This window comes from Xiphophorus hellerii, chromosome 20 (assembly GCF_003331165.1).
Source record: "Xiphophorus hellerii strain 12219 chromosome 20, Xiphophorus_hellerii-4.1, whole genome shotgun sequence".
NCBI lineage: Eukaryota > Metazoa > Chordata > Actinopteri > Cyprinodontiformes > Poeciliidae > Xiphophorus > Xiphophorus hellerii.
This window is the reverse complement of record NC_045691.1, coordinates 33,088,033-33,102,777: the sequence shown is the minus strand read 5'-3', so window position 1 is coordinate 33,102,777 and position 14,745 is coordinate 33,088,033. Positions and strand designations below refer to the sequence as shown.

General features: G+C 37.9%; 1 protein-coding gene across 2 annotated transcripts in view; it reads left to right on the top strand.

The window, feature by feature from the left end:
- Window positions 1-14,745, top strand: part of cntn4 (contactin 4) — a 242,934-nt gene that overhangs the window by 23,236 nt on the left and 204,953 nt on the right. For both annotated transcript variants that reach the window (XM_032549067.1, XM_032549066.1), the window contains exon 2: window positions 4,632-4,769. In XM_032549067.1, the coding sequence (XP_032404958.1) occupies window positions 4,632-4,769 (138 nt within the window). The remainder of the gene's footprint in view (window positions 1-4,631; window positions 4,770-14,745) is intronic.

Here is a 14,745-nt window from a genome sequence, read left to right as displayed (position 1 = left end):
CTTGGATTAGTTGTGATAAATGCCAGATCATTTTGATTTGTAAACTTCAAAAATTAGCTGTATTGTCAGCATTAATTGTTTTTAGAATTTTCTCTAAGGATGTACGATATATTGGTATTACCATCGGTATCAACCAATAATCTTTTAAAATATCTGTATCCATTTTATTAAAGTTTATGGATAGGTTCAGTAGAGGGAGTCAAGGGGGTTAGATATGTGGTAGTAGCTTGTGCGTGTGACAGTAGCTACGTTTCTATTAGAAATGTGCACAAAACTTTTGATATGTCGCTACTGTCGAAAAAACAATGTTACAACAGTGTTGCTTCCATGAAATAAGAAACACAGTACATCCAGTTGTTGACCATGTGACTCGTGTCATGTGAATAAAGTGTTTCCATGGCGATTTTGCAAAATACACACATTTTGGTACAGCCAAAACTGTGAGTTTTTTTTAAAAATTTTAATAGATGTGCTAAGCAATTTTATTTTCACAATTTAAATTTGCAGAATCATATGTTCAATGGATACGCAGATGTCATCAGTGGTGGTGTAAATTTTGTTTTTACGAATTCAAGGGTGTGGGGAAAAAAAAGATCACTGTATGCTGAATTTTCTTCACTTAGAGCATCAAACATATGAATAAAGTCAAATTAAGATTGAATACAGCTTGAAACAAAATGTCTGGGTGACGCACTTTTGTGTTTCCTACTTTGGCTTTCCTGAAATAAAAGGATTTTCAGTAATATTCAGATTTATTGAATGTGTCTGTATGCATGTAGAAGGGAAGCAAAATCCAGATCTATGTCAAGACTTGAAAACTGATATTCATGATTCTGTTGACCCAAACTGAACTTGAACTTTTTCACAAAGAAATGCACAAATTTCAGTGAAGTGATTTAGCACCAAAGACCAAAACATACTGATAGCATTAAGAGCCACTGCTGCAAATTGATGCCAAGTAATTCAAGGTCAGTGTGAATAAACTTCTCATTGCCAGCTTGCAAATCACTCCCACTTGCCCCCCTACATGCCAATCAAACCAGAATACATCCCTAGACACAGATTGTGAAGAAATAACACTTTTAATTATAGAGTTCTTCTCAAACAGAGCACCAGAGAACTGTTTGAAAGGACTCATATTAACTGATGACACCATAATGACCTTTTGGAAAAATGAGCTGACATTGCATTTCTTTAGACGTGTAATGTCTGGTCTCTCATGATGTTGCATAGTACAACATTCTTCAGAAGCTTTAGTAGAAAAAAATATATAAATGTTCTGAATCTCTTAAAATTCATTTTTTGGTTGCCAGTTCATCACTGGGGCAACAAAACCAGGCACATACACACACCGACCCCCAGTTAACTTCAACGTGAATATTTTGGACTGAAAATTCAGAGCACCCACAAAACAAAAAAGTATTTGGAGGACATGCTCACAAAGACAGATGAGAGTTGAACTGGTGACCTTTCAGGAGTGGAACTCCATTCAGAATCCCTTCTAGGGTTACATATGAATCCAAATTTGTAATGGAGAACTTCATTGAGACGAGATGGACCAAAAGCTTGTAGAAAACGCACACAAAAAAAATTCTAATGGGGCGTGCCGTGGTGGCGTAGTGGTTAATGCGACCCATATTTGGAGGCCTTGAGTCCTCGACGCGGCCGTCGCGGGTTCGACTCCTGGACCCGACGACATTTGCCGCATGTCTTCCCTCCTCTCCTTCCCAGTTTCCTGTCAGCCTACTGTCGTATAAGGGACACTAGAGCCCACAAAAGACCCCCTGGAGGGGTAAAAAAATTCTAATGTTTTTTTGTTTTTTTTTGAGGTTTCCTGTTTGTAATTTCCCATCCTGAACCTGGTGCATCCATACAGTCACTGCTCAGGAGGAGTTTATCTGGGGGGGGGCCAGACTAAACAAGCTCTTACTTTAATATAAATACATAAATAAACCTCTATGTAACCTTTCAGATAAAATAATCATGTTTATTAATACAAAATAATTAATAAGGCTGTAAACATGACATTTATAAAATGTGGAGTAATTATCCTCAAATTTGCATAAACATTAGCTCATATGTTGCAGATTTCTAAGGATCTAATGTTTCCAATCTCTGAAGTTTATTTGTTTACATGCAAAATCAATCTACACAAGTAAGAGAAGAAATAATAATATTACTCAAAAGAAAAAAAAGTAGTGCAGTAAAACTACCCTTATAAGTATTGAAAAGTTACTCAAGCATATGTAACCAGAAGTACCCACTTTGAACATACATAATAACAAAATTAGTGGCCTATACTTGTTAACAAGCTTAATGTGATATATTGGCTTTAGCTAGTCATCATTTAGCTCCAACAGCATTACTCAACCCATTCTGTTAGCTTGGAGGGAAAAAACTGTGCAACGTCTTTGCCTTTTGCTGGTTTGCTGCCATGATTCTAACACACAACAGTGAGCCACTCTGCACAGCAGCAGCAGGTCTCAGTCGCTGTGGCACAAGTGAAAAACCAGCGCAAGGATTTTAGGACTTTTGCGTTTAAAGGCAGCTCAGAAAACCACATTATGATATATCAACAATGGATTGAACAGTTGTAACGGATGAAAAAACTTTGGGGTACAGAGGGCACAGATATGGGAAGTGCAGGAGCCCCTACTGTAGCAAATCAAGATATGAATAATAGAAAGTTGGTCACTCTGAGGCAGAAATAAAAAAAAAAAACAGCTTCTAGTCCAGGGGGGCACAGCTGACTATGGAAGTGAACCCCAATGCTCGGCCATGCCCCACGTCTGTATCGATAACAGAAATAAACCATGTAGGTATTGTTATTGCTTCAACTTGTGTCAATTTATTGTGTTTTATTTATATTTTTCTGTAACATAGACTCTTTGCCACATTTCAAATCCAAACTCAAATCTCATCTGTTTCTTTAAATCTAATTTTGTACTTAATTTGACTGTGTATTTTAATATTGTCTGTTTTTATGTTAAACTACCTAAGGTGACCTTGAGTATCAAGAAAATCGTCTACAAATAAAGTGGATTTTTTATTATTTTATTTGCAATGCACTGTGGGCATCAGATTGGTCATTTATGTCCATATGCATGTTGTTTTTAGTGGTAGAGCTACTAGTTTTAAGCTACAGAGAGGGAGCAGGTGGGTGTGAAAACAGACCTCAGCACATCATGATTTATCTCTTACAAAAAGCTTGAGCGGTAAACTTTGACTTTTTCAAGTGGAAAAGAAAACAGTAAAACGGTTGGAAAACTTGCTACATCCATCAACAAAATCACTCGATAATAGCAATTTAACGAGTATATCTGCATGTGAACGGTCATTAATTCATGAATGGGGGTGAAGTTATGCTGGGTTTCTACGTGAGCGCCTGACAGAAGGGACATATAAAGCTGTAAGAATATTGGTGTTTAGTATTTTAGTGAAATGAAGTCAAGAAATGTAGAACATTTTTCAATCCTCAACAACTTTCATCAGCAATTAGCACCACTAGCGCTGTTAGCATCGCTAACTGTAGCCCCAGTCTCTGTGTGTTTGTACATTTAAGTAAAGTTATTCTGCATGCTCTACAAGAAATAAAACTGAATCTCATCTTTTTCTGCTGGACAGAACAAGAAAGTCAAACATTCTGCCACCACGTTAGCCTTCCTGTTGCTGCAAAGACACTTTGCTGTTTTCCAGGGTTTTCTCAGGCTGTCGTCGCCATGCAGTCAAAGCTGTACAATTAGCTAAAAAAAGACTGCAAAGAAGTTTTTTTTCATCACTTTCATCCTTATCACTGTACACAACAAAATATTGTGTTAAAATTGTAAGTTTATATTGCTCACACCTATTTAAGATATTTTATTATGGTTATCAGCTAAAATCTGCACTGAAAGTTAAAGCTGGTAGCCCAAAGAGACATCCAAAGATCAAATGATGTGCCTCTGTGAATTCCTCCAACAATTATATGATATTATTATGCTGTGTGCAGTAGGCACACTTAAATAAATTGATTTCTCAAATGTAGTGACAGGTTTGTTTGTTTTTTTTAACTTTTTTCCACCTTAGCCGCATGTATAATTTCAGGCTCTTTTCTTTCCCCGAGGTCTATCCTATAAAGTTCAGGTTTTTTCTGGGAAAACTTTAAACTTTCAGTCTTTTCGCCTGGGAAAAGACTGAATAGAGAATATGTTCAAGAAAAAAGGCAGAGCGCATTGAGAAATTCTCTGGTGCTCTCTGTTTTACAGTTTTTGCACTTTTTTTTTTTGCATGTAAGTTGGAAGAGTTCCTAAAGAACAATACCATGACGATGTATGGGAGTTGGAGCTGCTTTTGAAAGCAGCTCTGCCTGTTGTGTTGCTGCAGATACGGAAATGAACGTTTTCCTGTCCTGTTCCTGTCAGGCGAAGGGTTTCTTTGAGATTTGTTTACTCCCCCAAACCTGTAAGTTGTGGTTCAGTTCAGCGGTTTTTAAATTAAATTTAAACACTTTTCCGTTTTACCAAGTTCTGACTATCCTCCTTGTTCCACACCGTGTGGGATGACTTCGGCAAGCGAAGGACACCCAATTTTTTTTTAAAGTTGCTGCGAATAAGTGCTTAATAAATTTCACCTGGTTTCTTTTTCTTCCGCAGATTGGCAAAGGAGAGAAGTGCAAATCGGATTCCATACGTTTGTGATTGGATGTGAAAACACTTTTGACCCTTCAAAATTGAAGATGATGTTACTATGGAAACTGCTGCTGCTGCAGTCACTTATGGGGTGCCTGGCAGGTAAGGTATCTTAAGAACTTTTGATGCATGCCAAAGCTGCCTTTGTGAGAGTCTGACTCCTTATTCATATGTATTTGGGGCAGGTGGCAGTGTAAAAGCCCAAGTTTTGAGAGAAGCGGCTTCAGGTGGATTAGACAGAAGCAGACGTATTTTCTCTCACAGATGATATAATAAAAAGAATGTGGAATCGGCTCTGCGGGGCTGTTATTGTTGTAGTAAACCTCTAATGACATGAGGATATTACATTTCAGCTTTCCCTGCAGCCATGCGTTTTCCTTTTGTTGCTCGCCGCACTGATCAAATAATCCTAAATGTAAATGAGGAGACAAGACAAACGTTGTTTCAGTTCAGCTCTCTAATGCATCAGAAATCAGGCTTGGAGTTTTAACAGTGGTAAAAACAAATCCATGAATTCAAATTTCTACAAAGACCTAGTTGATCTAGGTGTACTATGATCTATGAAGGGCAGCAGAACAAATGTAAGACATCAATGAATATAGTCCTCATTATACATGTGTTTACACATACTGTATATAATACACAGAGAAACATTATAGAAGAACTAATACAAGGGCAATGTAAACAACTTGGTATTCATGAAGAAACTACTTTTAAAGACTCAATAAGAGCATTGATATTATACACACAATATACCTGAACTACTATACTGTAGACACGTTGACATCACGTTGCCACCAAAATTTCTGCTGGAAGACCACACAGTGCTTTGCTGCTTATTGTCAACACTATGACATCTACATAACAAGGTCCAAGGGTTTCACATTTCACAGGGTCAGGAAAGAGTTTTAATTAACACAAATAGAGATGGAGAAGGAAGTACATCAATTATGCTAGCTTGACTTTGACAAACCTAATATGTAGATGTGCTGCGGAATTCAGTGTGCTTTGGTTCAGTTAAAAAAAAAAAAAAAAAAAAAAAAAAGGCAACCCACACAAGAAACTCTGACAGACCATCAGTGGAGCAGGGGTTAATTACCTAATCAACCACCATCACTTATTAGTAATTGCAAAATGAACATCAAGCTTGAAAGCATAAAGCTGTAATGGAGTCAATGTTCTGTTCTCTGTGTGGGAAATGTTTGCGTGTTTTTAATGTTGAATCCTGATAAGCTAGTGGAACTGTTGTCAGAGCTGTTGCTATGGCAACGGGTATGCATGTAACGTAGCTGACGCAAAGAGTGACAAAGCAGAATACGAGTGGTTTTCAGTTGTTCTTTAACTTTTGTTTTTGCGTTTTTCCCTTTGATCTGTCGCACTGCACTGCTTTAATAACACCTACATGTCCAGGTTTCATTTTGTACATCGACGGTAAGTAAAAGAATTGTCTTTGCCCTCTAGTGTTCTGCTCTTGTGTGAAATTTTCTGAATATAAACAAAAACATGCAACATGTAAAAGTTATAATATAGCCCACTCTGGGTGATTTTCCTGCATCAAGTGTGGACTGATTCCAGGCCTGGGTTAAGTTCATACCACAGGTTGGCTTATAGGTTAAGTTTTCAATCCAAAAAACTAGATTAAGGAGCTATACGCTGGATTAAAGGACACGTAATCCATCCGTCTCTCTGTCCGTCTTCTATTCCTACTTAATCCTCTACCGGGTTACTGCTGTCAGAGGCAGCACTTCTCCCCAAATAAAGCTGATAACAATGAAAATGGAGTTCTAGTGGATCGCTCATGTGCCCAGAACAAGCAGTGGAACACAAAACCTAGGATGTAGGAGCATCATTGCTTCATTTTTGGAAATTAGCCCTGTATTGGTTCTGCTTTCCAATGCCATTCACTACTGTGTCAGATGTCTGTCTGAGTAAAATTCAGAGTGAATGCAGGCGATAATTGCTTAAAATTATTAAAATTATACTATGATAATTGGCTCATAGGCCACTTTATTAGGTACACCTTGGTAGTACCGGGTTGGACCCCTTTTGCCTTCAGAACTGCCTTAGTTCTTTGTGGCTTTGCTTCAACAAGGTACTGGAAACATTCCTCAGAGAGTCTGGTTCATGTTGACATGATAGCATCACGCAGTTGCTCCAGATTTGTCGGCTGCACATCCAAGATGCGAATCTCTGCAACATTTCCACCACATCCCAAAGTTGCTCTATTGAATTGAGATCTGGTGACTGTAGAGGCCATTCGAGTTCAGTGAACTCATTGTCGTGTTCAAGAAACCAGTCTGAGATCATTTGGGCTTCATGACATGGCGCATTATGCTGATGGAAGTAGCCATCAGAAGATGGGCACACTGTGGTCAGAAAGGGATGGACATGGTCAGCAACAGTACTCAGGTAAGCTGTGGCGTTGACACGATTTTCAATTGATACTAATGGACCAGGAAAATATTTGTGTGCCAGGAAAATATCCCCCTCACCATTTCACCACCACCAGCCTGAACCATTGATAAAAGGCAGGATGGATCCATGCTTTCATGTTGTTGATGCTAAATTTTAGTGTTAATGAGCAGATGGACAGGTGTACTTAATAAAGTGGCCGGTGAGTGTATATCTCTACACGCACACTAGTTTGATCTGATGTTAAATGTATTGGTTCTATACATAGTTTTGAATTTGACTTCTATTGATTAAACAAACAGATTTTTAAATTCATTATTATGTTGACATTCCACTTTGTGAGATTAGTTATGTTTAATTAGAATAATAAAAATGTAATTAACTCAGTGAGTCGGTCAGTAGGTGAAACACATCATATAAATTATTTAGACAATGAGCAGCTAATGTGGAGCGTAACTGAAATTTATGGAATATATTTAGATAAATATCTAGAGTCTCTCAGGCTCTGAACTTTTCTCATTTAATTTGTTCATTTTGTAATTTATTTATTCTTTTTTTTTTTTATGCTGTGTTGTTTTTAATGCTACCATGGCCTAAGAGACGGGGTCATTTGGACCCTACAAGTGTTTTATTCTATGTGCAGTCTGGCGAGTTCGTACTGACCTGTGTTTTCTGTTACGAGGTTTTTTTTGTGTGGTTTTGGGAACTGATGGTTTGATGGGACAACTGTTCTGCTTCCCCGCTGTCCAACCGTGACGTTAAGTTATTCCTAATTTTGGATAAAGTTTTCCCAAATCATTCTGCTTGACTATCAGCTTCCAAAAGTCATAATATTTTTACTTCCTCATGCTGAAGTCGTGGTCAGATTAACTCTCAAATCGTAGCAAATGAAGTTATTGCAACTTCAGTCACAATATAAGTGATATTAATACAGTATGCTAAAAAATGCAATAAAAAACATTAAGAGGGTTTTTCTTAATGTTGGGATAAGAACCTTAAAGACTACAATAGAAATGTAGTAATAAAAGTAGGTATTTTTAATACAACTGCCGTTAAAGACAATTCGATTTGGGGTTAATTTCTCATGTTGACATTCAAAAATCTCTGCAGGCTGTGCTCGAATGTCCATCATTCACTTACCAAGCAGTAAACTTAAATTATTGCTTCATTATACCGAGGCGTCCATTTCAGCCAGAGGCGCTCCGTGGCATTGATCACGTTTTGATGGAGGGCTTTAATTTATCTCCTTTACAGATTCGAGGGGTCACCTCCGAGTATTGGCGTCATCACTCAGTGTTTAATCAACAGGTATTAGGCGAATCACGAGGACAAAGGATGTCATATTGACGAGGAAAGTCGCCTCTCTCGTTAATCAACACGCGGGGTGTTGTCCACCCTCTGTCCCTTTACAAATAACATCATCATATTTCTTTGAGGAAAGCCTGGTCGGAGCGTTTGCCCTTCCGGAGTTCTCTGTGCGTGTCAATACTTGTCTTATGGCAGCTCTAACAGCAGGTCTTCTCACTGCAGACAGCTGGTGATAATTGACCGGTGTGCTGCCTATTCCTCGCGGAGGCGTTGACTTCACAGCAATCATATTTGTTATGGAGAGAAGTGTCAGGGGGGTGAAACCATAACATGATCTGGTACGTGTTTTCAAGAATTATATTTTCTAGTCGGAAACCCCTCAGGTGTTTGGTTTCTCTTAGCAACAGTTTCACCCTCAAAGTCGTAGAGTAACATTGTCCTGAAAGTGACGACGGTTTAGAAGGGGAATCCAGATACATTCATTATGTAGTTATTAGACTTCAGTTTGGTGGATTTGTGTAATCGGTTTTAGTCCACGTAAGCTTATTGCAGTATTTTTGCTATGTCCTTTAACTAAAGCACTAAATGCTAAGCTAATCTTTACTGACCAGTCGCTTTGATTTGTGACACGTTGGAACAAATTCAAATCACAACCTAACAATATTGCTTTCCAAGTAGTTTGCTACAAAATTATAAATACTCCTATTGATAGTACAGTTATTATATAATGTAGAGCTTTTAACATTACACACTCCATAATATACACTAGTATGTATACAGTAATATACACAATATTTACTGTGTGGAAACGGTATAGAGTAGAAACGATAGAAATTTGACCTACAATAGAGATCTGTAGGCTACTGGCTAACTGTAGTAAAGCCTGTTGCTCTGGATCTTTCCTGGTGTGATTGTAGAACGACTGGCTGACAGTTAGCTGAGTTTGATCTTTTTCTCTCACTAAACAAACATTGCATCAGCTGTTTGGCTACATTTACACTTACACTATGAACAAAACGGTCCACTTAAAAGTGAGACATAGAACGAGGCAACCAAAGCAGCTAACATTGACTAATGAACAGTGATGGCATAATTACTTTGAAAAAGTAACTTTAATCAGATTACTGATTGCTTTTTGAAAAAGTAACTTAGTTAGATTACTGATTACTTGATTTGGAAAATAGCTAAGTTAGATTACAAGTTACTTTATTAGTTACTATCAGCAGCTGCTGGCAGCAACCCTCCGCCTCAATATAAACCTCAATATAAAAATTACACTGAGCTTCTTAATGCAAGTTATTTTATAATGGTAACATTAACAATGTATCTCTACTTATAAGGCTGAACTGAAGAGGAGATTGTTTAAAGGTTACAACAGGTGAAAAAAAAAGAAAAGAAAACTGTTAGTAATTTTTGCGTGTTTTTGTATGTTCCACTATTTTCTGGAAAACCATTAACAGGATTTTAGAAATCTCCTCCCCCAGCCTCCAGGTTCTGCGTTACGGCCCTGTGTTTGCTGTCAGCGCTCCTCCTGCGGCTCCACCACTCAGATGGCTGCACAGATTTGTGACACTTATCTTAATATTAATGTTTATAATGGTATTTAACTTTACGTTTATTCGTGGCTGTTTTCATGTTTATTGCGTTGTCCATATTAGTCTTGATGTTTGCAGTTATTCTGAAGCACAACGCTAAGCTCAACGTCCCGCACATCCGTCCCGCTGTGTCTTTTCAAAGACACAGTGGGACGGATCATTCGGGAAATGATGGACAGGGAGAGCCTGACTAAAACTACCTGGTTGTTAGACAAATTCTGGGGTTTATTACGTCTCTGTTTATTACCAAATGAGTAACTTCACGTTCAGAAACAAGCCCAAAAAACTGCAACACGCGACTTAAATTTGCAAGCGACTTCAGAAAAAAACATGGCCAAAGTCGCATATAATAATCGGACTTGGCGACAGAAACTCAAAATAGTTCCTGTTTATTCCATCAACAAGAGGCGCCTCTCTCTCCTCCCTCCTTTGTTTACGTGTGTCACAGCGTGCCTGACGACGGTCACGACCCAAGACGCAAAAGAAAATAGTAACACAGTGATTTGGATAAGTAATTTTAATCTGATTACTGGATTTCAATAGTAACGTGTTAGATTACTAGCTACTGAACAAAGTGGTGGGATTAGAGTAACAAGTTACCAAGTAACTTACGAACTGAAGTTCATCAACTGTTCACAAACAGATTTCATTACTAATGGCTTTTAACAGGCACATCATTGTTCTCTTGCTCTTTTGTGAAGCATATTGCTGACCAACGTACTAACAATAAAAATGCAATAATATTTCAATAATATAATAATATTGAACTCTCCACAATATAAAAGCAATTTTATTAACTGTATATCCATTGATAGTATTTCTTTTTATTTGTCAAGCAAATTTCCCACAGCTCTGGCTACACACACCATGTTCAGTTGCTCTCCTCATCCGGCTGAACTTTTTGCGACCGCTTGACTCAGTGATCACCCGATCTGTTAAGCCTTGTGTTACCATAGTTACAAATGTCAAATGGATTTGGGAAGAATCTTTCTTCATGCGCACGCCGCAAAAACCGGGGCTTTAGAAATCATTTGCGCTTTGCAGATTCGCTCGATGTTTGAAGAAAGTTCAAACATCATCCCATACCGAGAACATACACAGTAGCTTGTTTGACTAAAGCTCAGAGATTTTGAGCTGGCTTTATTGATCCACATGAAAACTGCAAAGTTTTATCACAGCTCTAAAAATAATGCAGAGGGTTTTTAGTAGAAAGAAGAAGATCAAATCAGCATAACAAGAGCTCTGCTTTTGTCTGTTTTCAATAGTTTTTTTTATGCTTTTATCTGAACACCGCCTTAAGAGTGAGAATTGCTTTATATTTCAGGAAAAGCTGCTCTTAATGAAGACAGTGCTGCCATATTATTAAAGCGCAGTGGGAAAAGTCTGGTCATTTAAGCAATCGCGTACGACTACGTTGTTTATATTTTGTGTTGCTCATATAGAAATAAGTTTTTCAAGGACACATAAAAACAGACCTATGTAAAGTTTACTAGTGGAAACAGCGGCTTCATTTTCAGAAATCTTGAGGGAACATTTATTCAAGCTTGTGTCAGCTTTACTGCACTAACATTCCTGTTTACTGTATATGTTTGGAGCAACACACTCTAAGATAGCCGCTCCAGGCACAATATTGAAACTGAAACGAGTTGATGGCTGAAAACACAAATTTAGCACAATGCAGTCCTAGCCAGGCTAGCCAGGAGTGCTTCATCATCATTTTACACTACATTGGGACAATTCATCGTCCTTTCAGCTGGGAAAGAAAGTCCTTATTAAGACTTAATTGCTTTTATCAATTTCAGGGGTGGCACATTGTACTCCCTGCTGTTCATATTTTGAACAATTCAATTTGGCATAAAGTTCATGATTTGAGACGCACTTTCGCATCTGTCAATGTCAGAGACGGTGTTCACAACCGCACTGTAGGGGGTGCTAACGCAATGGTTTTACTCAGACAAGAAAGAATAAAAATGCTTTTCATCAAGATATCGACGCAGTTGTATGTTCTTGAGAGATAAAAGCCATCCAAACAAAGGTTGGAACGCCTTTTTTTTCTCCTGTTTTTATTTTGACATTATGCTACTGCAATAAAAATCACATTTAAATGAAGAGTTTTTAAACTGGTAAACAACACACTTTACCAGTGGAGCCAACAAATGTGTCTGCATCAATATGCAAATTTTGAAGCGTTGCTTTCATGAACTACAGAGTAGAACACAGGCTATGTGAGAAGTTACAGGTACTGTACAGATGTTACTTTGCAGCTTTAGTTGCACTTTTTGGTTCAGAGTGTTAATTTGTTTTTCATGTTCAAATGAATAAAGAAAAGATCTTGATAATGACATTTGCCTTTGGATACTTAAGAACACAATTATATTTCTAAATTAGTCACCTGTCTTTGAACTGCGGTAATTGAAAACTGTCAAGGCGTCATTTCATTTCGAAGTCGGTTTGATTCATTTGACACGTGTTGCTCTCATTTCTTGAGTTTTACATACACACTCTGCTGTTGGAAAAAAAAGTGATTCAAATGTTAAACTGCAACTAATTTAGTTCCTGGGGATACTAGGAAACCGTTTCCCTGTTTGCTTTCAATTAAAACAAGCAAAGGAATAATGAGTAACTAATTTTAAAATTTTCATTTCTTTACCCAACTAATACAAAAAGGCAGCAGGAAAAAACATAGTATTGTGGAAGTGAAGAATATGAAATATGAATACATTTGCTATCCTATTAAACAATAGGAATACATTTGCTGTTATCTCTTTGCTTTCCCACGGCTGACTTGGTTAAGCCTTTGGAAGTTAAAAATATGAAGTCGTTTTTGTAAAACCTCTTTTTTCTTTTGTTACCAACTAACAATACCTGTCACAAAGTACACTGGAAGGACCCAGTCGGACTCAGGCATTAGCAGCTACAAAATAACATTTAAATCAAATGTTGCCAAAAAAGAATGGAAAATCCAATAAAGGCACGACAAAAAAAATGAAAAAATTCATTTCAAAAGGAATAGCAAAAAAACGCTACGTCCTGAGGAAGATAATGAAACCCAAAGTAGGCGCACATCTCCTACTTTTGCTACTAACGGAAGCAAGCTGGAATTACACCTACAACCTTCTGATTGCAGGTTGTTGTAGCTGAGATTACAATTGACTATTTCAGCCGGTAAATATTTAACTATTTGTGGACACTTGTATTCGATTCCTAGACCGTCTGCTGATTAAGAAAAGCAAAACATGAAACAAGTTACAGCAAAAGAAAAGCATTCCCTGATGGAATTTAGCAGAACATTTAATTTTATAGCTTTAATCCTGGTGGACATGCACTATACATCAAAATGTTTTTTTTGTTTGTTTGTTTGTTTCTGTAATGTTTCCCGTCTGGCATTGTGGCACTCGGATTTGCTGTTAAGGTGAGTCCCAACATATTTACTTTCACAAGTGGAGCATTACGGATTCCTCTAGAAGTTGCTTTGGGTTTGTTTCAAATGTAATGGACAAGGAAGCAGAAAAAAGAGAGAAAGGTGGAATAAAGGCCCAAAGGGAAAAAAGGAGATAGGAGTAGAGAAGAGAAGGAAGGATACAGAGAACACAACATCCCAATAGTCTGCTTCTACACCTGCAGAAACAGAGAAGAAAGGCAGTTTTTCAGTACAACTATAAACATGGCAAGACAGGAAATATTGTAACAGCTGCTTTAGGAACCACGAGAATGTGTGTGTGCTCTTCATGATTGAAAACAAATGGCAGCATAACTTATAAAGGATAAGTCATATTTTGCAGCTTCGAGGTGTCAGATGTTGACAGCAAGACTGGCCAACGTAAGTTTTAATTGATGCCAGACTGTAGGATTTCATGCTGGCTTCAGACGGAGATATAATTCCAACCATGTAAGAAGGAAAGGCATTAATGTTTAATTAAACAGATTAAGACTTAAGAAAAAATGGGAGGACCATGAGGAAAAGCAGAAAGCTGTGTTGACAGGTAACTGTATCAAACAGAAAATTGAGTTATTTAAAATGGCTGAAATCAGGAACAGGGTTCCAACTGGTTGTTAGCCTTCTGAGATTTCTTTACTTTTGTAAACTGATGGTGTTGCAGTATCTGTTTATTCCACATTAGTAACTATTATTGATAATACATTTCCAAAACCTCACTTCAAGAATTCTGAACTCTTATTCCAGCGGTTTCCAGGCCACGCTCCGTTCAACACTACTGGCTGAAAATAGATCAAACTTATCAGTGTTGCAATGTGGAACAAGTCTGGGTTTCAGCACTGGAAGTGTTCACAGAACTCTTACCTCAAAGAAAAAGGGAAATCAGGAAGGCCCTCCCTTTTTGGCATCTAACCAATCCAACAAATATCTTATTGGTTACAAATTTGAACACAAAGAACATAATTTGCTTGTTTTATGGTCCATAAGCCTGATGGACTGTTCCTTTCTGCTAGTTGCTCTCTCTTGTTGGAACTCTTTCTCTACAACGTTTCTTGATGCCAGAGTTTATTCCACCCAGAAGTTGGCAGCCAGAGCACTTTCCTCCTGTTAACACTCTTTCTAGTGATGTGTGTGTGTGTCAGTTTGATTTCTGGGTCCTCTAAACGAGCCATTTCATTTCACCTCCCCAGGACTTGGTGTGGAGCAGATTAAAAGGCCTGTCGTTCCAGGCAGGCTGACACACACACGCCCACCCAAACAGCCACAGCTTTTCACACCTTGCACATAATGTTTTTTCTGCTTGCTTTTATGTTTTAAAATGCTAATA